The 25514-nt window shown below is 37.0% G+C and overlaps 1 protein-coding gene across 3 annotated transcripts in view; it reads left to right on the top strand.

Moving 5' to 3' along the window:
- Window positions 1-25514, top strand: part of NETO2 (neuropilin and tolloid like 2) — an 85255-nt gene that overhangs the window by 42538 nt on the left and 17203 nt on the right. The window contains exons 8-9 of one of the 3 annotated variants that reach the window (XM_061385928.1): window positions 19273-19386; window positions 20633-21226. In XM_061385928.1, the coding sequence (XP_061241912.1) occupies window positions 19273-19386; window positions 20633-21213 (695 nt within the window). In that variant the 3' untranslated portion in view covers window positions 21214-21226. Of the gene's footprint in view, window positions 1-19272; window positions 19387-20632; window positions 25502-25514 lie in introns of those variants that run through there. The other 2 variants (XM_061385929.1, XM_061385930.1) reach the window with 2 other exon arrangements.

Here is a 25514-nt window from a genome sequence, read left to right as displayed (position 1 = left end):
GTAGTTTGAACATTCTTTAGCCCTGCCCTTCTTTGGAATTGGAATGAAAACTGACCTTTTCCAGTCCTGTGGCCACTGTTGGGTTTTGCCAAATACCCTTCTAGAATGGTTCTATACATTTTTAAATTATGGTAAAATATACCCTAAGCCGTTTTTAAGTGTACAGTTCAGTGGCATTAAGCACATTCACAACATCATACAACCATCACCACTATCCACTTGCAGAACTTACGTAACATCCCAAATTAAAACTCTGTACCCATTAAATAATAACTTCATTCCCTATTCCCCCAACCCCAGGTAACCTCTATCTTACTTTCTGTTTCCATGAATTTCCCTATCCTAGAGACCTCATATAAATGGAATATTTGTCCTTTTGTGTCTGATTTATTATACTTAGTATGTTTCTAAGAATTTCAGTCCTTTTTAAGGCTGAATACTTTTCCATCTTACATATACATTTTTGTTTATCATTTCGTCTGTTGATGAACACTTCGGTTGTTTCTGCTTTTGGCTGTTACGAATAAAGCCACTGTGGATACTGGCATAGAGTTATCTCTCTGAATCTCTGATTTCAGTTTTTGCATATAGGTATTCAGTTTTTGCTTCTAGGTATATAGTATACCTAGAAGTGGAATTGCTGGATCATATAAATAGTGTTTATTTTTAAGTTTTTTATTTTTCACTGGAGTATAACCAGTTAACAATGTTGTAATAGTTTCAGGTGAACAGCAAAAGAATTCAGCCATACATGTACATGTTTCCATTCTCCCCCAAACTTCCCTCCCATCTAGACTGCCACGTAACCTGGAGCAGAGTTCCTTGTGCTGGACAGTAGGTCCTTGTTGGTTATCCTCTAAATACAGCATTGTGTACATGTTGATTCCAAACTCCCTAACTAAATATGGATATTCTATATAGAATATTAAAATTTAACATCAGAATATTAATGGCATCCCACCCCAGTACTCTTGCCTGGAAAATCCCATGGATGGAGGAGCCTGGTAGGCTGCACTCCATGGGGTCGCTGAGCGTCGGACATGACTGAGCGACTTCACTTTCACCTTTCACTTTCATGCATTGGAGAAGGAAATGGCAACCCACTCCAGTGTTCTTGCCTAGAGAATCCCAGGGACGGCAGAGCCTGGTGGGCTGCTGTCTATGCGGTCGCACAGAGTTGGACATGACTGAAGTGACTTAGCAGCAGCAGCTGTTTTCACAGCAGCTGTTCCATTTTACATTCCCTCCAGCAATGCAATAGGGTTAGTCCCCATCCTCACCAAAACCTTTTTTTTTTTTAACAGTAGCCATCCTAATGGCCATATGAAGTGTGATTTTTTTCATTTGTGATTCCAATTTGTATTTTCCCTAATGATGACTGATGTTGAGTATCTTTTCATGCTTCTTGGCCACTTGTATACCTTCTTCGGTGCATACCTCATTTTATTGCACTTCACAGACACTGCATTTGTTTTTGCACGTTGAAGTCTTGTGGCTCCTCTGCCTTGAGCAAGTTGGTCAGGACCAGTTTTTCAACATTTGCTTACTTCATGTTTCTGTGTTACATTTTAGTAATTCTCACATTACAAACTTTTTCATTATTGTATGTATTATGGTGATCTGTGATCAGTGATCTTTGATGTTATTATCGCAAAAAAATTATGACTTCCTGAAAGCTCAGATAGCAGTTAGCATTTTTTAGCAGTAAAATATTTTTTAATTAAGGTATGTGCATTATTTTCTTAGACATAATAGTATTATGTACTTAATGCATTACAGCATAGTGTAAGCATACCTTTTATATGCAATGGGAAACCAGAAACTTTGTATGACTCGGTTTGCTACAATACTTGCCTTATTGCAGTGGTCTGCAAGTGTGGCACGCTTGTATTTAGTCCTTTACTCATTCTCTAACTTGAGAGTGAAAGTGTTAACCACTCAGTTCATGCCTGACTCTTTGTGAACCCATGGACTGTAGCCCACCAGGCTCCTCTGTTCATGGAATTCTCCAGGCAAGAGTACTGGAGTGGGTAGCTATTCCCTTCTCCAGGAGATTTTCCCAACCTAGGGATAAAACCCAAGTTTCCTGTATTGCAGGCAGTTTCTTAACCATTTGAGCCACCAGGTAGGTTCTTGGTTTTTTGTTAAGTTGTAGAAGTTCTTTATATATCCTGGATATTAATCGCTCATCAGGTATATGATTACAAGCATTTTTTTCCCATTCTGTGCATTATCTTTTCACTGTCCTGATAGTGTACTTTGAGAAAACAAAAATTTGATGTTATCCAGTTTGTCTATTTTTTCCTTTTTGTCTATGCTTTTGGTGTCATAATCAAGAAATCATTGCCAAAGACAGCATTATGAAGCTTTTCCTCTATTTTTAAAAATATTCGCTAGCAAGTTTTTATAAATTTCTAGTATTATATGTCTTGTGTATACAGTGTTATATTTTTATTTTTGTATACACTGCAGCATCGTCACCACCAAAAGTTTATTTTGCGCCTGTCACTGTACAGTCGGCCTCTTTTACCCAGTTATCCTCCCCACCCACCATAACCACTGCTGTGCTTTCTGTAACTGTATGTTTGGTTTGGTCTGCTCTTTGTGGTTTTTTTTTTAAATAATCCACATATGAGTGAAATCCTGTGGTGTTTGTCTTTTTCCATCTGATTTATGTCATTTAGTGTAATACCCTTTGGGTCTATCCATGTTGTTGCAAATGACAAGCTTTCATCTTTTCTTACAATTGAGTACTAGTGCATTTTATATATACATATAGACCACATGTTTATCCATTCATCCACCAGTGGGGCTTTGGTTCTTTGGAGATCTTGGCTATTGTAAATAATGCTGAGATGAGCACAGGGGCATAAATCTTTTTAAATTAGCATTTTCTTATTCTTTGGATAAATACCCAGAAGTGGAATAGCTGGATCATGTGGAAGTTCTGGTCCTTAATTTTTTGAAGAGTCTCCATACTGCTTTCCATAATGTCTGCAACAACTTACGTTTCCACCAAAACCGTATGAAGGTTCCTTTTCTTCACATCCTCTCTAGCACTTGTCATCTCTTACCTTTTTGATAATAGCCCTTCTGACTGGTGTGAGGTGGTATCTCATGATTGTTTGGATTTGCATTTCCCTAATAATTAGTGAAGTGTTAAGCATTTTTTCATGTGCCTGTTGGCCATTTGTATGTCTTCTTTGGAACAATGTCTATTGAATACCTCTGCCCATTTTTTAAATCTAGTTCTTTGTTTTTTGGTTGTTGAGTTGTATGTGTTATTTCTATTATTTTATATATTAACCCTATATTGGATATATGATTTGCAAATATTTTCTCCTATTCACTAGGTTGCATTTTCATTTGTTGATGGCTTCCTTTCCTGTACAAAAGCTTCTTAGTTTGATGTAGTCTCACGTTTTATTTTTGCTTTTAATTCCTTTGCCTGAGGAGACATATTCAGAAAAATGTTTGCAAAGACCAAGAGCAAAGAGTGTACTGCTTGTTTTCATCAAGGAGTTTCTGGTTTCAGGTCTTACATCCGAGTATCTCATCTGTTTGGAGCTGACTTGTGCGTGGTGCACGGTAGTGATCTGGTTTCATTCTTTCTCATGTGGCTGTCCAGTTTTCCTTGAGCCAGTTATTGAAAAGACTCTTCTGTCTCATTATATGTTCTTTGCTTCTTTGTTTTAAATTAGTTGTTCATATACGTGTGGGTTTATTTCTGGGCTCTCAGTTCTTTTCCATTAGTCTCTGTGTCTGTTTTCTGCCAGTAACATGCTATTTTGAATACTGTAGCTTAGTAATATAATTTGAAATCAGGGAGTGTGATACCTCCAGTTTTGTCCATTTTTCTCAGGATTGCTTTGACTATTTGGGGTTTTTTATGTTTCTGTATAAATTTTACAGTTTTTTGTTCTGTTTCTGAGAAAATGTCCTTGGAATTATGATAGGAATTGCATTGAATCTATAGTTTGCTTTCGGTAATTTGGACATTTTAATAACGTTAATTCTTCAGTCCATGAGCACAAAGTATATTTCCATTAATTTCTGTCTTCAGTTTCTTTCAACAATAATCTTACAGTTTTCAGTGTACGGGTCTCATACCTCCTGGGTAAGTTTATACTTAAGTGTTGTATTCTTTCTGTTGTGATTGTAAATGGGATTCTCTTAACTGCTTTTTTGTTAGTTCATTGTTAGTATATAGAAATGCACCATATTTTTTATATTGATCTTATACCCTGAAACTACTATATTCTTTTTATTATTTCCAAAAGTTTTTTGGTGAGTTTTTTAGAGTATTCTGTGTATAAAATCTTGTCATCCACAAGTAGTTAGTTTTACCTCTTGTTTTCCAATTCAGGTACCTTTTATTTCTTTTTCTTGCATTATTTCTCTGGTTAGGACTCCCAATACTGTGTTGAATAAGAGTGGCAAGATTGGGCATTCTTGTCTTGTTCCTGATCTTAAAGGAATAGCTGCAAGTTTTCATCACTGAGTATTGCATTAGATATAGGTTTGCCATATATGGCCTTTATTATATTTTTGGCACATTCCTCCTATACCAATTAAGAGTTTTTTATCATAAATGAATATTAAATCTTGGCAGATGCTTCTTCATCTATTGAGACAATCATGGTTTTTATCCTTCATTTTGTTCATGGGGTGTATCTTATTGATTAGTTCATGGATGTTTAAACACCCTTGCATCCCTAGGGTAAATCCCACTTGATCATGTTGTATGATCTTTTTCATGTGTTGTTGTATAGTTTGCTAACATTTTATTGAGAACTTTTGCATCTGTGTTCATCAGAGATACTGGCCTATAATTTTCTTTGAAGCATCTTCCCTGGTTTTGCTGTCAGTGTAATGGTGGCCTAATGGGATGAGTAGGAAGTATTCTCTCTTCTTCAGTTTGTTGGAAGAGATTGAGAAAGATAGGTATTAAATCTTGAATGATTGGTAGATTTCACATATAAAGCCATCTGGTCCTGGAATTTTGTTTTGGGGGGGAATTTTTTATTATTTTGACCTCTTTACTAGTGATCAGTCTATTAAAATTTTCTGTTTCTTCATGGTTCAGTCTTGGAAGGTTGGATGATTCTAAGAATTTTTCCATTCTAGGTTGTCCAATTTGTAGTCATATAGTTGTTCATAATATTCTCTTGTCACCCTTTATATTTCTGTGGTATCCTTGTTATTTCTCCTCTTTGATTTATCAGATCCTTCTCTCTTTTTTTCTTAGACTAGCAAAAGTTTTGTCAGTTTTGTTTCTCTTTTCAAAGGCGCATCTCTTAATTTCATCTATCTTTCCTGTTGTCTTTTTAGTCTCTATTTCACATATTTCTGCTTTGGTTTTTATTACTTCTTGGTTTCTACTGACTTTGGACTTCGTTCATTCTTCTTTTTACAATTCCTTTAGACATAAGGTTAGACTTGAGACTTTCCGTGTTTCTCAGGGTAGGCCTGTATAACTGTAACTTTCCCTTTCAGTATTGCTTTGGCTGCATCCCCATAAATTTGGTATGTCATATTTTCATTTGTCTTCACGTATTTTAATTTTTTGTATGTGATCTAATTCTTACACTGTAGCATTTGTTTAGCCTTCACATATTTGTAGATTTTCTCAGCTGTCTTCTTGTAGTTGATATCTCATCTCACACTTTTGTGCTCAGAAAAGATACTTGATATAATGCTATTCTTAACTTTATTGACATTTGTTTTGTGTCCCAGCATATGGTCTGTTCTTGACAATACTTCTTGTGCACTTGAGACGAAAGTGTATTCTCCATTTGGATAGAATGTTCTGTACAAATCTATCTAGTCCTTCTGGTTTAATGCGTCTATGTTAAGTGCATATATATGAATAACTCTTATTATGTCTTCTTGATGAATTGTCCCCTTTATCATTATATGATGTCCTTATTTGTCTCTTGTTACCTTTTTTGGCTTGAAGCCTGTTTTTTCTGACGTGAGTTTGGCTACTGCTTTTGATGGCTACCATTTGCTTGGAGCATCATCTTCCATCCCTTCACTTTAAGCCTACTTGTCTTCAGAGCCGAAGTGAGTCTCCTGGAGGCAGCACATAGTTGGGTCTTGCATTTTAATTCACCCAGCCACTCTGTGACTTTTGCTTGGTAAATTCAGTCCATTTACATTTAGCATGAATATTGATAAATGAAAATATAGTACTGCCATTTCATTTTCATTTTTCGTTTCTGGTTGTTCTGTATGCCCATTGTGGTTTTTTCCCTTATGTTTCTGTTTGGAGCTTTTCTGGGATATTTTTTCAGTTTCGTCTTTTTATGTTTTGTTGTTACTGTAAAGTTTGTATAAAATGTCTCATAGTTAAAATATCCTTTTTTCTGTTGACAGCATCTTGTTTTTACTTGCCTATATGAGTTCTGACCTTTTCCTTCTCCCCTTTTATGTTTTAGGTGTCCAAATTTCTCAATTATTTCTTGTTACGAGTTTGTTACCAAATTGAAGCAGCTATAAATTATTTTTATAAATTTTTTCCCTTTAACCTTTTATCTATGATAAGTTTAATATTCTGATGTTAGAGTTTCAGTTTTCCCTGTCACCCTACTCAAAGTTTTGTATACTTTTTCCTTCTCATTTCAGGTAGAAGAGGTCATTTCCTCGTTTTTTTGTAAGGCAATTATAGTGTTGATGAACTCTCTCGGGTGTAGTTTGGGGGAAAGCTTTTATTCTTCATATTTGAGTGATAATTTTGCTGAAAAGAATATTTTTGGCAGTTTTTATCTTTCAGTATCATGTGTAGGATATGCCACTCCCTCCTGACCTGTGGAGTTTATTCTGAGAAGCCTGCTGATAGCTTACTTTGTAAATTAACATCTTTCCCACCCGCCACCATCGCTGGCTGGCTGCCTGTAAAATTCTTTCTCTGCCACTGAGTTTCAATAGTTTTAATACAATGTGTCTTGGAAAAGGTCTTTCTGCATGGGGTAATTAAATGTTCTCTTAGTTTCATGAAATTATATATCCAGTTCCTTCCCCAGTTTGGGGAAGTTCTCAGATATTATTTCTTGAAATAAACTGTTCTTTTCTCCCTCTGTTCTCCTTCTGGTATACCCATTATCCTAATGTTGCCCTTCCTAGTAGACTTAGTTCTCATACAATTTCCTCATTTTTTTAGTCTTAGTTCCCTCCTTTTCTACCTGTATCATTTCTAGATTTCTATCTTCAAGCTTCCATATGGCCTGCTGTCTTTCCAGTACTTTCTTCATCTCATTTGTTAAGTTCTTCAGCTCCAGAATTTCTTTTCTAGAGTTTCAGTCACTTTTATAAAGTATTACTTCTGTTCATTAAGTTTATTCCTGAACACATTGAACTGCCTTTCTGAGTTTTCTTGTAGCTGGTTGAGTTTCTGTCTGACGGTTCATTTGAACAGTCTATCAAATCTCATTGTTCTGAGGCAGAGTTTGGTTTCTGGAGACCTTTCATTTTCTTTTTGTGATACCATGTTACCATGGTTCTTCATTGTGCTTGATGAGTTGTTCCCCTTCTGGCACATTTGAAGTACCAAACATCTTTCTTTTTCAGTAAAGCTTCCCCCAGCCCACCCTACTTGATTCTAAGAATTCTACAGGTTGGAAATCAGAGGCCTTTCTCTGGTTTTTCAGTAGGTGGCGCTATAGCACCAATTTTGGTTTCTCTACCTGAGCTGCCTCTGGTTGTATTTGAGAGTTGGCACTTTCCTTGTCATTTTCTTTGTTGTCATTGTGCCTCAGTGGTCTTTGGTGCCTTGATGCTGCTGGCATTGACGCTCGGGGCACAAGGATCACAGGCACTTCACGTTTGGGATCTACCGAGTTGCAGGCTTTTTTACTGTGGGAGTACGGGGAGGGGAGAAGGGGAGCTGGAGTGCAGGTGTCTCTGCTGTGACCAGGATTGTCTGGTTTCCAGGCAACACCACTGCAGGCAAGAGGAATGGGGTAGCAGACCCCCATGCCCTTGGTTCCCTGTGGCTGTGAGTGCCACTGCAGCCAAAAGGCTGGTGGTACGTGGACCACCTCCCCTGCTGCCACCAGCTTCTCTGGGGTTGCTGGCTCTGCCGTAGCAACAAAGTGGTGCAGGCAGTGATTCTGCCACTGCCTGGATTCCACCTCCTGTTGGTGTTCCATTGTACCCACCTTTAGGTATAGACATGTACAATTCTCCAACATCCTGGTCTGCTGGGCACAGTTGAGTTATGGATGTTTTACTGGTTGTAGACTGAAGGAAGAGACAGAGGGAGCACTTGAACCATCATTAAACTGACTGTCTCCATGTTTTCTTTTAAAAATTTTATAGTTTTCACTCTTACATTTAGGTCTTTGATTCATTTCAAATTAATTTCTTCAGCTTCATTCTTTTGCATGTGAATATACAGCTTTCCAGAACCATTTCTTGAAAAGACTGTCCTTTCCCCTTTTAATCGTCTTATAACCCTTGTCAAAAAATCAGTTGACCATATATTAATACATGTGACAGTTTATTTAGAGGCTCTTTATTCCATTGATCTATTTGTCTATCCTAATGCCAATTACTTTGATTACTGTAGCTTTGTACTAAGTTTTGAACTTAAGAAGAATCTTCCAACTCTGTTCTTTTTCAACTTTGTTTTAACTATTCAGGGTCCCTTGAGATTCCATGAATCTTACAATAAGTTTTTCTATTCTGCAAAAAATACTTGTGGAATTTAGATAGGATTACAATGAACCTGTGGATTGCATCATCATTTGTTCCTTTCTAGTGTATAGATATGTGACTAATTTTTGTTGATTTTTTGTATCCTACAATTTTGCTGAATTAATTTGCTCTAAATATATGTCTGTGTTGTGGTCCTTATTTTAAGTTTACCATTTGTAAGATCATGTCATCTGCCAACAGAGATAACTTTATAGTTTCCCTTCCAATTTGAGTACTTTTGTTTCCTTTTCTTACCTAATTGCTCTGGCTAGTACAATATATTAAACAGAAGTGAAAACAGACATTCTTGTCTTGTTCCTGATTTTAGGGGGAAAACTTTCTACCTTTACCATTGAGTATGATGCTAACTGTGGGGTTTTCATATATAGCCTTTATCATATTGAAAAAGTGGTCTTGTGTTCCTTCTTTATTGAGGTTTTTTTCAATCATGAAATGGTGTTGAATTTTGTCAAATGCTTTTTCTGATTCACATGAGTTGATCATGTGAGTTTTTCCTCCTTCATTCTATTATTGGGGTGTATTACATTAATTGATTTTTATATGTTAAACTATCCTTTATATCCCACTTGATCCTCACATTAAAATGTTGCTGAATTCAGTGCTAGTATTTTGTTGAGGATTTTTGCATTGATATTCATAAGGGATGTTGGGATATTGGTCTGTAGTTTTGTTTTCTTGTTTCTTTGTCTGGCTTTGATATCAAAGTAATGCTGGCCAATAAATGAGTAAGAATTGATCTCACCTCTTCAACTTTTTGGAAGAGTTTGAGGATTGTTGTTAATTTTTCTTACGTGTTTGATAAAGAAGGCATCTCATCTAGGGCTTTACTTTGTTGAAACATGTTTGATTACTGATTCAGTCTCCTTGCTGTTTAGAAATCTCTTGAGGTCTTTTTTCCTTTTTGTCAGTTTTGGTAGATTGTGTGTTTCTAGGAATTTGTCTGTTTCATCTAAGTTAGCCTTTTTTTGGTATACAAACTGTTCTTAGTATTCTTTTCTAATCCTTTTTATATATGTAAAATTTATACTGATATCCCAACTTGCATTTCTAATTTTAGTAATTTGAGTCTTTAATCTTTTCCTTAGTCATTATATCTAAAAGTCTGCCTAGTTTGTTGATCTTTTCAAAGGGCCAAGATTGGTGTTTTTTATTTTCTCCAGTTTTTTCCCCCTCTATTTTATTTTTCTCTAATCTTTATATTTTAATCCTTCTGACAAAGACATGGAACTTTTGAGTTTGGGGAGTCTGTTAATTTATTGAGTAAAATCAAAATCATTGTCAGACATTAAATTTGGTTCAAATTTGGCTGATGTCCATTTGCAGCAGAGATGAATGGAGGGGAAAGGAGGACAGTGATGCTGGCAAGGGGACACTGAACAAGACTATCTTCCTTTAATTGTAAAAGCAGGTGTCACACAGCCAGCATGAGTCACGTAGCACAGAGGGGGACGTGAAATTTAATAATCAGTGATAAAACCAACATAAGTGAGAATTTGGAAGAGAGAGGCCACAGCTTTCAGAGGACAAGATGCAGCAGAGGCTGTGTGGAAAACAGCATTGGGTACAGAACTGCTGGCTCATTCGGGGAGCACGGTGATCACAGCGTAGCCCTCTGGTGGAGTGACTTGCTCCTGGGTGTGCTTTCCACAGTAGATCTGATCCTCCACAAAGAAATGACCCTTCTGTTTCAGATTGGTGCCGTAGTTGGTGCACACGTAACACTCGGGGTGGCGGTGACGGTCCCGCAGCTTCACAAACACACTGACAGTGCCGGTGCCACGTTTGTCGTACATGAGCAGCTTCTGGGCATTTCTAGTCAATGTAGCCACTTTGGTGACTGGAGCCTTAACATTTCTGAGTCCTGAGGGCTTGTTGGGATCCCCTTTCTCCTCAGCCTCCAGGGTTTCCTGCAAAACCAGGAATGAAGTGGGCTGTCTCAGAGGCTCATTTAACTCATGTTTCTCCAGAAGCATCTTGTAAACTTCAGATTTTTGCCAAAGACAAGTCTGCTTGGAAGCTGAGAATGGTCTAAAGCTCTGCGTTCATCTGCCTGCTGGCTGCTCTTTGACTCCAAGGTGTTGTTAAAGTTTTAGATATTTTCAGAGGAGTAGACGCTAACTGGGTTGTTGCACTGGTTTGTGACGACCCTGGGGGAGAGCTGGAGGAAGGTGAGGTGGTAAAGGGCAGAACTCTGGTTTGGGGTGCTTCCTATGTATAGGATCTCTTGGGGTTCAGAGGCTAATTCATCTTCTTTGAGTGATGTTTCCCTTCCTATGTCACCAGAGGAGACCATATTTCTGTTCTGTTGCTACTGTGAGAGTCATGTTGTCTGTGCAGCCCTTGATTTTGTTCTGAGCTTCTAAGTACAACATATTGCTGGTATTTTCCCCATCAGTGGCTGTGGTTACATCTCCAACACATACATTAGCTATTGCAGCCTTGATTCCAGGAATGACCTGGGAAATGAGGAACACCTAGTTTGCTCTACTTTTTCTGGTTCTCTATGATTTGAAGTCTTTCTCCTTAATTGTCTCTTTTTTTAAATGTAGGCATTATGGCTTTAAATTTCCTTCTTATCACTGCTTTCACTGCTTTCTATAAGTTTCATATGTTGTATTTTCATTTGTCTCAAGGTATTTTCTAATTTCCCTTGTGATATCTTCTTTGAAATGTTGGTTAAGAGTATGTAGTGTAATTTCCACATATTTGTAAATTTTCCAGTTTTCCTTCTATTACTAATTTCTTGTTTCATTTCACTGTGATTGGAAAAGATACTTTGTATGATATCAATCGTTTAAAATTAAGACTTTCTGTGGCCTAACATATGGTCTGTCCTAGAGAATGTTCCATGTGCACTTGAGAAAAATATCTTCTGCTCTTGTCAGGTGGGGTTTTTATGTCTGTTAGGTTCAACTGGTTTATAGTACTGTTCAAGTCCTTTATTTCCTTATTGATCTTTTGAGGGTGTGGCCCTCACAGCTTGTGGGATCTTAGTTCCCTAATGGGAGACTGAACCTGGGCCCTTGGCAGTGAAGAGTGCAGAGCCCTAACCACTAGACCACCAGGGAATTCCCTCCTTATTCATCTTCTGTATGGTTTTATTCATTATTGAAAGTAGAGTATTGATGTCTCCAACTGTTATCATAGAACTGTCTAATTCTCCCTTAAATTCTAACAATGTTTACTTCTTATATTTTAGGGCTCTGGTTTTTGGTCCATATACGTTTATAATTATTATATCTTCTTGGTGAATTGACCCTTTTATCAAGGTACAGTGTCCTTCTTTGTCATTTGTAACAGTTTTGACTTAAAGTCTGTTTTTGTCTGATACAGGCATATCTTAACAGATACTGCATTTTTTACAAATTGAAGGTTTGTGGCAACCCTGTATGTGTTCAGTTACTCAGTCACGTCTGACTCTTTGCAACCTGGACTATAGCCCACCAGGCTCCTCTATCCATGGTGTTTTCCTGGCAAGAATACTGGAATGGGTTTCCATTTACTCCTCAAGGGATCTTCCTGACCAGAAATCAAACCTGTGTCTCCCACATCTCTGGCATTGCAGGCAGATTCATTCCTGCTGAGCCACTGGGTAAACCCTATGGCAACCCTGTGCTGAAAAATCTACTGGCAGCATTTTTCTAACAGTTGCTCACTTCACACTTTGATAATTCTCACAGTACTTCAAACATTTTCACTATTATTGTTTATGGTCATCAGTGATTGTTGATGTTATTGTTTTAAAAGACTTGCTTAGATAATGGTTAGCATTTTTTAGCAGTAAATGTTTTTAAATTAAGGTATGTACATTGAGTTTTTTAGATGTACTTGTGCACTTAATAGTCTACAGTAAAATATAAATGTAACTTTTATATGCACTGGGAAACCAAAAAATTCATGTGAGTCCTTGAATAATTGCTTCATTGTGGTAGTCTGAGGCCAAACCAGCAATATCTCTGATATGCACCTGTATTTATATCACCATCCCAGCTCTCTTTGGTGTCTATTTGCATGGAATATCTTTCTCTGTTCTTTTCCTTTCGACCTAATTGTGTCTCTGGATCTAAAGTGAATCTCTTATAGAACATCATATAGTTGGATCTTGGTTGTTTTTGTTCCTTTTCTGCTAACCTCTGCCTTTTAAATGGAACGTTTAATCCATTTACATTTAAAGTAGCTACTAAGGAAAGACTTCTACAATTTTGCTATTGATTTCTGTATGCCTTACAGCTTTGTTATCCCTCATTTCCATCATTACAGTCTTTTGTGCTTAGTTGATTTTTGTAGTGACACATTTGCATTTCCTTCTGTGTATATATTCCTCAGACATCTTCCTTGTGATTACAATATATTCTTTAGACATCTTCCTTCTGATTACAAAGGAGATTTTATCTTTTTTCTGATTGCTAAAGTCTTTAAAGGTATCTTTATTATTTTATGAGCATGTGGGAGCTTTTTCACATTAAAGGATGTTGTAGTTCATGTGTAGACACACAGACCCAGCTTATAAGTGGAGAAACTTTGAGAACAGATTTTAGAATTCTTCCCTTAAAAACTTGATATGTGTGTGTGTGTTTTAGTTGCTCAGTCATGTCCGACTCTTTGCGACCCCATGGGCTCCAACCCACAAGGCTCCTCTATCCATGGAATTCACCAGGCAAGAATACTGGAGTGGGTTGCCATTCCCTTCTCCAAGGGATCTTTCTGAATCCAAGCCGGGTCTCCTAAACTGCAGGTAGACTCTTTACCATCTGAGCCACCAGGGGAACTCTTGTTAATTCAGATGAATTAATCCTCACAAGGCAAAATGGTTCTGTGTTTTGGGAAGTGACTTATCAGCAGTTCCTAATAATTATTTTGTTGACTTTGCTTGTAAGTGCAGATCATATTGCATTAGCTTTGACAGAAAACTGCTTTCACACCATCATGTTTTTGACTTGGTTTTGAATGGCCCTTAACTTTCGTGTACATTTAGGCAGGACTGATTCGCCTGTTTAACAGGTTGCTTTCCTCATAGTCATCTCCTGAATGAAGAAAGTTGGCATATGAAAATTCACCCAAACTTCCTGGATATAATTACATGTATATGTTCACATTATATATATATTTTAAAATAAGTGGCATATCTTATCTGTTGTCCTTATGGGACAAAGATATTTTGTATCCTGACTGATGAATATGGTATAATGGTAACCTATATGATTTCTGCAACTTCAAAGTTAATACATATTTCAGTACCCTAGTAAGATATTATCAGTTATTTTTCTTGAGAAATGTGGGAATTGATAATTTTACCCTTTAGTTATAATTTCAAGGTATTATATTAGTACTCCCTGGATTCTGTGTTAAAATCATGTTGTATGTGACCATATACAGGCTTTATTATAGCTGAGCTCTTCTAAGATCTTTTTGAATTGCCAAATGGTCAGTTGGATTATGAAGTTAATTTAGCCAACCAGCCTTCCTACCTGCCTTCCATTCATTTATTTAACTTTTACCATATGAAGTGTTTGCTATGAAGATACAAAAATGGATGATACAATCCCTGTCCTAAAGGATCTTACAGTCACTTAAGTGAAGTGACATATATGCAAATAAAATAAATATAGAATTGACTACAACAAAGACCATTTAAGACAGAAAACAAAGTGCTTTCTTATTAAATAGCCAGGTTACTTCGGCAATATTGTTTATGGGCAAGTAGTCCTTGCAGAAAGGTCCTTTGAGTTTATCCTTGAGGGTAGGTTGATTTTTTACAAGGTAGAAATGTTAAGTGAGGTTGTTATTTTCAAACAGAGTTGCTGTAATGGAAAAGGTATAGAACCAGAGCTAATTTGGGCCACAGGAAGTAGTGGGAGAGAACAGAGAAAAATGAACCAGGAATGGTAGATTAAAGCTAGAGCTTGAAGACCTTTAAGCTAAAGGCTGAAGTTAGACTTCATGTTAAAGGCATTGGGGAGTTTTGAAGGATGTTATTCTAAAAAAAGACCTATGCTTTTATTGGGGCATGGAGGCTATTTGGGAGGTTACTTCTATGGTTGAGGTGGGAAACCAGGAAGTTCTGAATCAAACAAGTAATGGGTTGAAAGAAGAGTTGGGGAGACACACTCCACAAGGATGCAAAGTCACAAGAGAGTGACTCAGAGGTACTTAAAACATGGGGCCTCACTGACTTGGAAAATGAAAATTGAACAGATAAAAGGAGGAAATGGTGAGTTATTTTGAGTGTAGTGAATTCTTCCAGCAGTGGGGAGTCAAGAGTTCAGCGGTGGTGTTTGCCGCAAGTAGACCGTGCTGTTGCTTCTGTTTGACCTATAGATACGACCTCAGTTTGTTTCTAAAAAGTGTTTTATTTTGAAAACTTTCAAGCTTGAAAAATAAAAAGCAGTCCAACAAAGGTCGTTTCATTGTTTCAAGTAACTACAAGTCAGCACTTGATACAAGGATGTAGTTAGCAGGAAAACCTTTTAGCCTTCTTACTTTCTCCTCAGTGCCTGTACTCCCAGCCTCTGTGCCCACGCTGCCCAGGACAGGGTCCAGCAGCCGCGTGTGGCCGGTGAGCACCTGTAGTGCAGCCAGCCTACACCGAAATGGGCTACAGTTACAGAGATATATACCAGATTTCAGAGACTTGGTGTGAAATAAGAATGTAAAATATGTTCTTAAGAATGTTTTATATTGATTACATGTTAAAATGATAGCATTTTGGATATTGTTTCAGGTTTCCACAGCACCACCCATATGTTAGCTGATTTCTAGGACCAGCATATATTCATTTTAGCAGCTAAGATTATTACAGTGAAAGGGAAAAGACTGCCTTTGAGTTTGGAGAAATCCTTTCACAGGGATTATGCTCACCCCTCCCAGGAGGGGCACACCGAACATGTTCATTTCTCCAACAACCAAAAAATACAGTAACCTGTTCAATATTTCTGCCCAGAAAAGCCGACTTTAGAGATTCAGCACCCAAGGTTTTTACTGGGGACTGTTCACATAGGCACTCTCTGCCTTGAATATACCAAAAGTCTAGACTCACAGAAGGAAAGCAGTTGTTAATATTTGGCATAAATGATATTAACACAAACTAGGCACCACGAACTACCCTTGTCAGTCAGGGAATGGAGGAAAGCCAAGTTTCCAGACGCCAGCTAAGGGCCACCCTTGCACACAGACCCTTCTAAAGGCAGCAGCCTTGGTCCTGCTGTATCAACTTTCTGCACAAATACATTAGGTTAAATAAACTATCAGTGGCTTCCCTGATGGCTCAGAGGTAAAGAATACACCTGCTAATGCGGGAGCCACAGGTTGCATCCCTGGCTCAGGAAGATTTCCCTGGAGAAGGAAATGGCGACCCACTCCAGTGTTCTTGCCCAGGATATCACCTGGACAGAGGAGCCTGGCTGGCTATAGTCCATGGGATCACAAAAGAGTCAGATAGGACTTAAAGACTAAACAACAGTCAGTAGAATTAATTCCACCTGTTTCTTTTTAAAGACTAAGATGGCTACTTGCTCTCATTCTTGACTCACATTATATTTATTTTGGGTAGCAGTTGTCTGAATCTTATATGTAAAGTTCTAATCTAATGTGTTTTAGTTGTTTTCTCTGTAAAACTAATGATTTCTCTTTAATACAGATCTAATAAGTAAACAGGTGACACACCTCCTTCAAGTGCTGTGTTTATCCTAATCATTAAAGTCCAGACTAATTGAAGGCTACAGTGGGCTTAACTCCATATCCCACGGGTAGCTTTATTACCCAAGAACAAAAAGAAACACCCCTCCAAAAAAATGTGTGTGATCAAAAGAAAAGAATTTTGTGAACCCTGATAAAACAAAAGTTTCCATTTTAAAATGTCCACTTGATAAGCACATTTGAGAGCTTCAGTATTCTTTTCACATACTTGTCATTAATTCACATTGTTAACTGTCTTTTGTTATTCTCCAACTTGTTTAGTTGCTAAGTTGTATCTGAGCTTTTGCCACCCCATGGACTGCAGCACACCAGGCTTCCCTGTCCTTCACCATCTCCTGGAGTTTGCTCAAACTCTTGTCCATTGAGTCAGTGATGCCACCCAACCATCTCATCCTCTGTTGCCTGCTTTTCCTCCTGCCCTCTATCCTTCCCAGCATCAAAGGTCTTTTCCAATGAATCAGCTCTTCGCATCAGATGGCCAAAGTATTGGAGCTTAAGCATCAGTCCTTTCAATGAATATTCAGGATTGATTTCTTTTAGAATTGACTGGTTTGATTTCCCTGAGGTTTGATTTCCTTGTATTAACTCTAAACTGTTAATGGTTTGTAATTACTATGAATCCATCCATGAATATATTTCCCAGGAGATTTATATAAATGCATTAATTCTGCATTAGAGGTTCTCCTATCTATTCATTGACTGTAGACTGCAGATGTGACTAAAATAGTACAACTTGGCCAAAATGCATAATACAGAATAGCAACCAGGATATGTTTGACTTCTTCCCAAGCACTGAGTTCTAATATATACCTTACTCTTTAAGGAAGGGAATGGCTTTAGGAACGTGATTTCCAGGACTAAAACTGTGAAAGCAGCAGAAGATATTTTTGTTAGAATAAATCCATAATGTGATTTTCAGTGACATATTGCCCTAGGTCCCCTGCAGGCTTAGTTGGAGGACAGAACCATCTCTCAGCATCATTGCCACATCTCATCAGAAGTAGAGGGAAGCTAGAATGGCAGCCCCCTCCCCTCTCCTGCACATGACCCAGCAGTGAGTACAGGGGAAAGGAGAAAGTCCTCAGGCTGCAAGCAGAGAGCAGTTCATAACTGGCAGTGTTTTTGCTATTCTCTTTGTCCTTTATTTATGTAATTCAGCCATTTTATATAGTTTAGAATTGAAGCATGTCATTAGCAACCCATGTCAATAACTGATACTTGCATTCTCATCAGGAACAGTTATGCTTGTCCACTGAAAATCCATAAAGCTTAATACATTTGTGATTTTCAATATAACTCGCATTTCTACAAAACAAAAGCTGACAATATCATTGTTTGCACTGCTTTCTAATTGCTTTAAATAATGTGGAGAGCAGTTATAAAGAACTCTATGATTAAAGGAAAAAAAGGGTACTTTCCACTCACTATTCAATCAGTAAGAAACACTGAGCAGGAAACCTGGCTTTTTGCCACTTTTGAAGCTGTGAAGAGCCATCAAGGTACTGTCACATAATGTTTTGTTGATAAACTATAAGAACGAATAATAGTTTGACTCAGAAAATCAGAGTACAATGCTGTTTATAACTTAACTCACTTTGTCTTGAAAACAGCTTCCTTGTATTCCCACTTGTGAACTGGATAAAATAGATAAAATAAGAGCTCAATGTGTAATATGATCTAGTATATAATAGAATTGTGGTATGATAATTAAACAACAGAAAACTCCAGTTTTTAGAAATGAAGAATGTAAAAATACTATATATTCTTTAGGACATCTGTTATATTTTAAGGTATACACATTTGTGTGATACAGTTTTATGACATATATGTCACAACAGAAGTGGGTACACCTGCTAATTTTGTAATTGACTAAAATACCACGCTACATCTTCATTGGCTTTTCTGTCCATCTAACAGCTTATTTCTGTATCTAATATTTATTGTCCTTGTGATAAGCTTTGAGACCATTAAGGATTTTTAAAGAATTATACCAAATATGAAATTCAATGGCATATATTCTATATGTCTACTGTTTAAAAACTTTTTTTTTAATTCCAAGGAGTGCTTTTTTATTTTGTCTGTGGTCATCCATTCATCCTTCAACAGACTTTTGGGTTGCTTTCACCTTTTGGCTCCTCTGCATTATATTGCTGCAGTGAACAGCAAGTATCTGAGTCTCTGCCTTCAGTTCTTAAGACTATATACCTAGAAATGGAAATGCTGGAGCTTATAGTAATCTATATAAATTTTTGAGAACTATTTACCATTTGCAATACTATTTACCACAGCAGCTGCACCATTTTACATTCCTACCAGCAAAGCACAATGGTTCAGTGTCTCCATGTCTTCACTAATATTTTCTTTTACATTTTGAAAAAAATGTTCTGTGTACTAGTTTCATAGGACCTGTATCAAATACGGTTGAGCCCTGAGTAACAGGAGTTTGAACTGTCAGGTCAGGTCCAGTTACCATGACATTTTTCAGTAGTGAATACTGCAGTAGTGCACGTTCCACGATTGATGCAGAGGGGCCGCCTGTGGGCCTTGAGCATCTGCACATGTTGGTGTTGGCCACAGGTCCTGGAACCAATGCCCCACCGATACCGAGGGCTGACCATATATTCATATTGTTATTACACTAAAAGCAATCTTTTGGTGCCCGACCTTGGTAAAAGTTTACATGAGTCAGCATCAGAGAATACGGGGCTTTGTCTTATTGTTTGTGTAGTACAGAGTATATTCACAGAAAAGCCTTTGAGATAGGATATTGACTTTATAAGAGCAAATGCAAAATAAATCAGGATGTTACCATCTGCATGCTTTCTCTTCTTAGCAACAAAGTTTTCTTTTTTTCTCCAGCTCCCTGTACGGGCAGCACTTTCTTTTGCCATAGCAACATGTGCATCAATAATTCTTTAGTCTGTAATGGGATTCAAAACTGTGCATACCCTTGGGATGAAAATCATTGTAAAGGTGAGTCTGCTGGTGAAGGATAGCCCTTAGAGGTGTGGCCATAGCCTTTCACTAAGAAAAAAATCTCTTTTTCTACAACTGTACTTGGCATAACTGCTTTGGCAGAAGACGTGTAAAATCAAGGTTATCCTTAATGAAAAACAGACCCCTGGCATGTGGTAAAACTGAATATTATTCTCAATAAAAGCAATTTTTATAGACTGTATTTTTTACCTAAAAGTTGTCCATAAGTTAATTATGGTCATTTATATTGTAAAGATACCTTATTGTCATAATAATGTAGATTGTAACCTACAATATTCTTATTTTTAAAATTAAATGGAAATACTATTTAGTAAAATTCAACTGATAGATTCAGTCTTACAGTGTAAAACAGACTCCTTATAAGGACTGCATTTTTTATTCCATGAATTTCCTATGCTGTATTTCAGTATATATTCCCTGAAAGAGAAATATGCCTTGGGGTAATGCTGGTTATCACTGTTTCAGTACTACAGTTTATCTCCCCTTTATTCTCCCAAGAGTTCAATAAGTAACTATGGAAAGTTAATGTATGATATTGCTATCGTAAGTACTTGAGAGGAAGTATTTTCAGGTAACCATTCAAAAACAGTGGACCATGGTTGTAAACATATCTGAGTGGGTCAGTGAAATAATTTTTGTTCTCCTTGCTTATGGCCATCAGTAGGAATACTATGGGTTAACTCAAATCTGCCATAGAGCAGAAAGCAAAACTTGATACAACAAGAGTGTTTTGACATTTTCTATATTCATGTATTACTTTGATTTGCAAACTGTATGTGCTTACGTGTTATTGTTGTTTAGTTGTGTCTGACTCTTTGCGACCCCGTGGACTGTAGCCCACCAGGCTCCTCTGTCCATGGGATTCTCCAGCCAAGAATACTGGAGTGGGTTGCCATCTCCTTCTCCAGGGGATCTTCCTGACCCAGGGATCAAACCTGCGTCTCCTGCATTGGCAGGTGGATTGTGTGCCACTGAGCCACCAGGGAAGCCCGTGTACTCACATACCTTCTGAGTAAAGAACCAAGTCCTTTTCCTTTTTTTGTAGTCTGTCTGGCTGCCTTATGATTGGTTCGTTTTATTTTGTTTAAAAACCTAATCTTAAATTGCATTTTCTGTGTTGTATTTGACCCAGGTGTTCTGCTTTACCTAAAAATATTTTGCCAATTTGTGACAGGAATCATGAATGAATTTTCAAAGTCTCATTGTTTTTCTTTTTCTGCAGAAAAGAAAAAAGCAGGACTGTTTGAACAAATCACTAAAACTCACGGAACAATTATTGGCATTACATCGGGGATTGTCTTGGTCCTTCTCATTATTTCTATTTTAGTACAAGTGAAACAGCCTCGAAAAAAGGTCATGGCATGCAAAAGTGCTTTTAATAAAACTGGGTTTCAAGAAGTATTTGATCCTCCTCATTATGAACTGTTTTCACTGAGAGACAAAGAGATGTCCGCCGACCTGGCCGACCTGTCGGAGGAACTGGACAGCTACCAGAAGACGCGGCGCTCCTCGACGGCGTCGCGGTGCATCCACGACCATCACTGCGGGTCACAAGCACCCAGCGCCAAACAAAGCAGGACCAACCTCAGTTCCATGGAGCTTCCTTTCCGAAACGATTTTGCACAACCACAGCCAATGAAAACGTTTAATAGCACCTTCAAAAAGAGTAGCTACACTTTCAAGCAGGCACATGAGTGCCCTGAACAGGCCCTAGAAGACAGAGTAATGGAGGAGATTCCCTGTGAAATCTATGTCAGGGGGCGAGAAGATTCTGCACAAGCATCCATATCCATCGATTTTTAATCTTCTACTGAAGGTGACGTTAATTATTAAGTATGTACGTATGCAGCCTACAGAGCATCCATATTGTTTTCAACAGCCAACCCTTTTCTCCTGTCAGAACTAGAAAGACCTTCATTTCGCAGTAATGTAATGGTGAAGTTTTTATTATCTCAGGCAGTCTATATGTTAACCCCACCAAGAAACTTGGTCCATGCAGTAAAAAACAAAAAATAAGCATCTCTCGCTCAGTGTCCTACAAACAAAGCTCCAGTTACATAGTAGCATCTGGAGAGGGGAGCCGTGGTGCTGCGCCAGGCTCAGCCGCCTGCTGGTGTTCGCAGCAGGAAGACGCTTCTTGATTGATTCAGCTCTGTCAAAATTTTGATCCCACAATAAGTTTAAACATAAGATTTTTCTTCACATTCCTTTTACTTTTTCTTTTCTCTAAATTTAATTTGTTTTAGAAGCCAGTAATGTTGCCGTTTCAGTTTCTTATATAAATGGTTAACGTTTCACATGTATTTCAGTATAGGCATTTGTTCTAGAATTTGTCAAAATATAACTAGTTACTGTTGTAAGTGCCAGTTAAGACACAGAATTATGTTTCATCCATCTGTTTCTTGAGTAATTTCCATACTGCTGCCTTTTAATTACTGGATCCTTAACCTTTATTTTCTGTGATATGGTTTAGCACCTTTAAGTCATATTTTGTTTTGGTTATATTATACTAGAAAGTTTCATAATCCTGGGATGTATGCACCATTGCCAGTTACGACTAAAAACTTAATTAAAATTTTTTGAAATTTCCCAGGTTTTATCACATTCAGTGATGGCCCATTTTTTCCCGTGAGTAAAAAGTCATTTAATTCATTTTGGGGGCGGCCTATCATATTTATTTCCAGTGTTACTCATTACTAGATCTGTGTTTCCTATTTTTATAAAAAGGTTATTTTACTCCCTTTGTATTGGTTTGTCCTATAGCATATGGTAACCAAGGTTGTATGAGAGTTAAAGGAAAATGCCTAAGCAACTGTTTAAGCCTTTAGATTGCTTCTTACTTGGGACAATACATTTTTCTAGTTCTTACCAAGAATAACAATTTCCACTTTTTTTTAAACTGCACTTTTGACCTTATTTTTCTTATGGTATATAAACAATAATTTATAAACATGATATACAAAAATCATTGTGTTTTTTTAGACTTTTGATATTATTTGATACTGTACAAACTTTATTAAATCAAGGTTAAAGACCTCCATGACAGATTTCTTTTCAGTGTTCACAGTAGCGGCTTTGTATACAAATATGCTGTGATGGAACTGCACACTATAATTTATTGTAAAAATCTTGGTAATGTGTACATAAGCTTTTGTTTCCTCTTGTTATTGCACTTAGTTTATGATAAATTTTTCACTGGTATCTGTTGATCTAAATCACTACACAAATCTGATAATTAAAATATACATTGTTACAAGATTCTTCAATCATATTATTTATAGCACTGAGATTTAGGATCTTAAGATATATGTGGAAAGGAATCCATTTATTGAATTATGACTAATACAGGCATGACATTTAAAAGATAAATTCTCATGTTTGATATTTTGTGTAGTTAAATTTTCCATGAAACGAGAAATTAAAGTTTCACTGGATTTCGTTGACTTTTTAAAAATATCACATCTTTACATTTTCTCAGATTAATGAAAACTGTGACCTTAAATATGATATATATATATATAAAATACTCCTTCAAAATGCTTATTATATCACATTTTTTTAATAAGTATATACTATCCAGAAGATAGGAAAACTTACACATAGTATTGTCTTAAGTTTTTTTAAAACTCAGTATAATTTCCAATTTTAAAAATACAACTTGGGAAGGTAAAGACTTAATGAATGTAGTATTCAGTGAACTAATGAACCAGAGCCAGATTAGATAGTTAAATCCTTTCAGTAGTTTTGTTGAATAGGCATTTTAGTAGATAACATGCCAGACAACATTTAGTAAATCCTTAATATAATAACAACTGTGATCTCATTCTTAGTGAAAGGGAAATTATCACATTTCCTATGTAAAATTATATTCATTAAGAAAACAAATACATCTCTAACATCTGTAGTAGTAAATAATACAATATGCTTAAGTAACACTTGTATTTTTATTTTTGAAATTTGTGTCCTACTCTCTTAAAAGGGCATGAAGGGGCCTACAAAATACAAAGCTGTCAAGGAAGACATTTAACATTAAAACAGCACAGAAGTACATGGTTTCAGACCACTAAGAAAGTAAAGCTTGGACAAAAAAATTGTTTCTAAATTTTCCTGCTTCTAAAGCAGTTTTTGTTTTTCATAGTAGAAAATTCAAACTTACCTGCAAGAGGCTAGTTTTCTCTTAAACTAAAGAAAGGAGGGTCTTAATAGTGAATGACATTTCTTTGTAATTTAAAGAAAATGAAAAATACACAGAGAGGCCTTAATGGTAAATACTAACCCAGTGAAGGCACATCTCAGTGTGGCCTAGGGACACTGGTTTCTCGTCAGTTCACCTGCAGGGATAGAAGTAAAGAACCAGAGCATCAGTAACCACACCAGCCTGAGACTGCCATATGTTAGTCTCTGAGCTGTGGGTGGTATCAGATCGCATTTATTTCTTAGTCAAACATTTGGCAGTATACAATATGAAGAGAATGGAACTAATAAATTTTAGGCATTATTACCAGAATAATGCTCATTGCTGTATATATAATCTTTCGTCTTTGACATCAGTGAAAAAACTGCAGATTGTTTACTAATGTGAAAGCCATAAATTTTAGTAATTTAAGAAAAAATTTAGCCATCTTGTGGAAGTTATTACACCCTTCACAGAGAATATGGTGCCCAGTGTTAAACACAGAACAAAAAAGGTGAATCTGGAGGAGTGTGTGCAGCTCAGGAGCACATCTGTTAGGCTGTTGATCCCAGATTTACCACAAGGTGTCAACCCCCAAGTGCCCTCAGATTGCAGGAACCCTACTAATCCCAGCATCTAAAGTACGGAGGAATCAAGTGCCATGTACCTTTTGTGAGGGGAAACGTTTGACAAAAAGCAAAGGATTTTTCCACGTTTCCAATCACAAAAGAGATCAGAAACACTTCTTTGACTTGGACTTGTTAACAGCTTGTGTCAGTGTCTCTGTCACATTTCATGTGATTATTAGGCGTTAAAACAACCTCCTAAATGCCTGAACATTTTTATAGCGGTGCTGTTGTCTGGTGAGGATGCTTCCTTGTTTCAGGAGTGTGTCAGCTGATGAACAGGATAGGAAAAGCCTAGTTGTGATCATAGGAATAATTCTCAATCCAAGGAGAGTATGCTTTCTTCAGAATGTTGTTCATGATCAGAAGGAATCTTGAGATTTGGGTTTTTTTAAGATTCAAGAAAGATTATCTGCCCCAGTGTTATTGATGAGAATACTGAAGCCCAGAGAAAAGAAAGTAGTTCCCCGTGTCTCAGACCTCGATCAGCACCCTTCCCTTGCTCTCTGCTGTCTCCCTGCTTTTGCTTGCTGTACGTTTTAAAAGCCGCTCCAAACAGCAGCCCAGATGATTCTTGTAAGCTTGTCAGTTATTCTGGTTTAAAATGTAATTTATTCTACATTTTTTTCCAAAGCATTATATTTTACTTTTTTTTTCCTGTAATACTTTGTTATTCTTCAATTTTGTTGCCATGATTCCTTGGCACCTGCAAATTCTGGAAAACAATTACTCTTTATTCTTAATAAACAATGTTTGTTAACAATTTATAGCCTTGACACTAGACAGAAAGAGCTTTCACTGGTTTGCTTTTGTGATCTTTTCTGAATCTAAAGGAAACAGTGTACAATCTAGAAATTAAAACACGTGTGTGTGTGCGCTCTTTGTTGAGTTTGGAGAATGATTTGAGTTGTGAGCTAAATAATATGACAGGTTGATCTTGGATATCTTTTTTTAGCTTTCTGCAAAACCAGTTGTCCATGTTTTATATACCTCTACTAATAACAAACTCATAATTCTGAATGTGCTTTTTTTTAAAGCAGCTTTTACTTATATTTCTGTGATTGACTTAATGACTACAAAAGCCCGAGAAACTAATGACTGAGGTGCATGTTTAGTATGTGCTGTCTTGAGTATATTCTTCTGAGGCAATGATTTTTCTTTAAGAGGTGAACTTCCAGACCGTATAAGACTTCTTATATGGATTAATATAGTATTAACTTATTACTGGATTTGATACTTCACAGTAAAGAATTTGGTCCTTAAACTGGAAATAAAACTTGTTATTTGATTCTTTACTTGCCTCA

The sequence above is a fragment of the Bos javanicus genome, chromosome 18 (assembly GCF_032452875.1).
Source record: "Bos javanicus breed banteng chromosome 18, ARS-OSU_banteng_1.0, whole genome shotgun sequence".
In the NCBI taxonomy this organism is placed as follows: Eukaryota; Metazoa; Chordata; class Mammalia; order Artiodactyla; family Bovidae; genus Bos; species Bos javanicus.
Note: the sequence above shows the minus strand (reverse complement) of the source record. Positions and strands in the feature narration are given on the sequence as shown.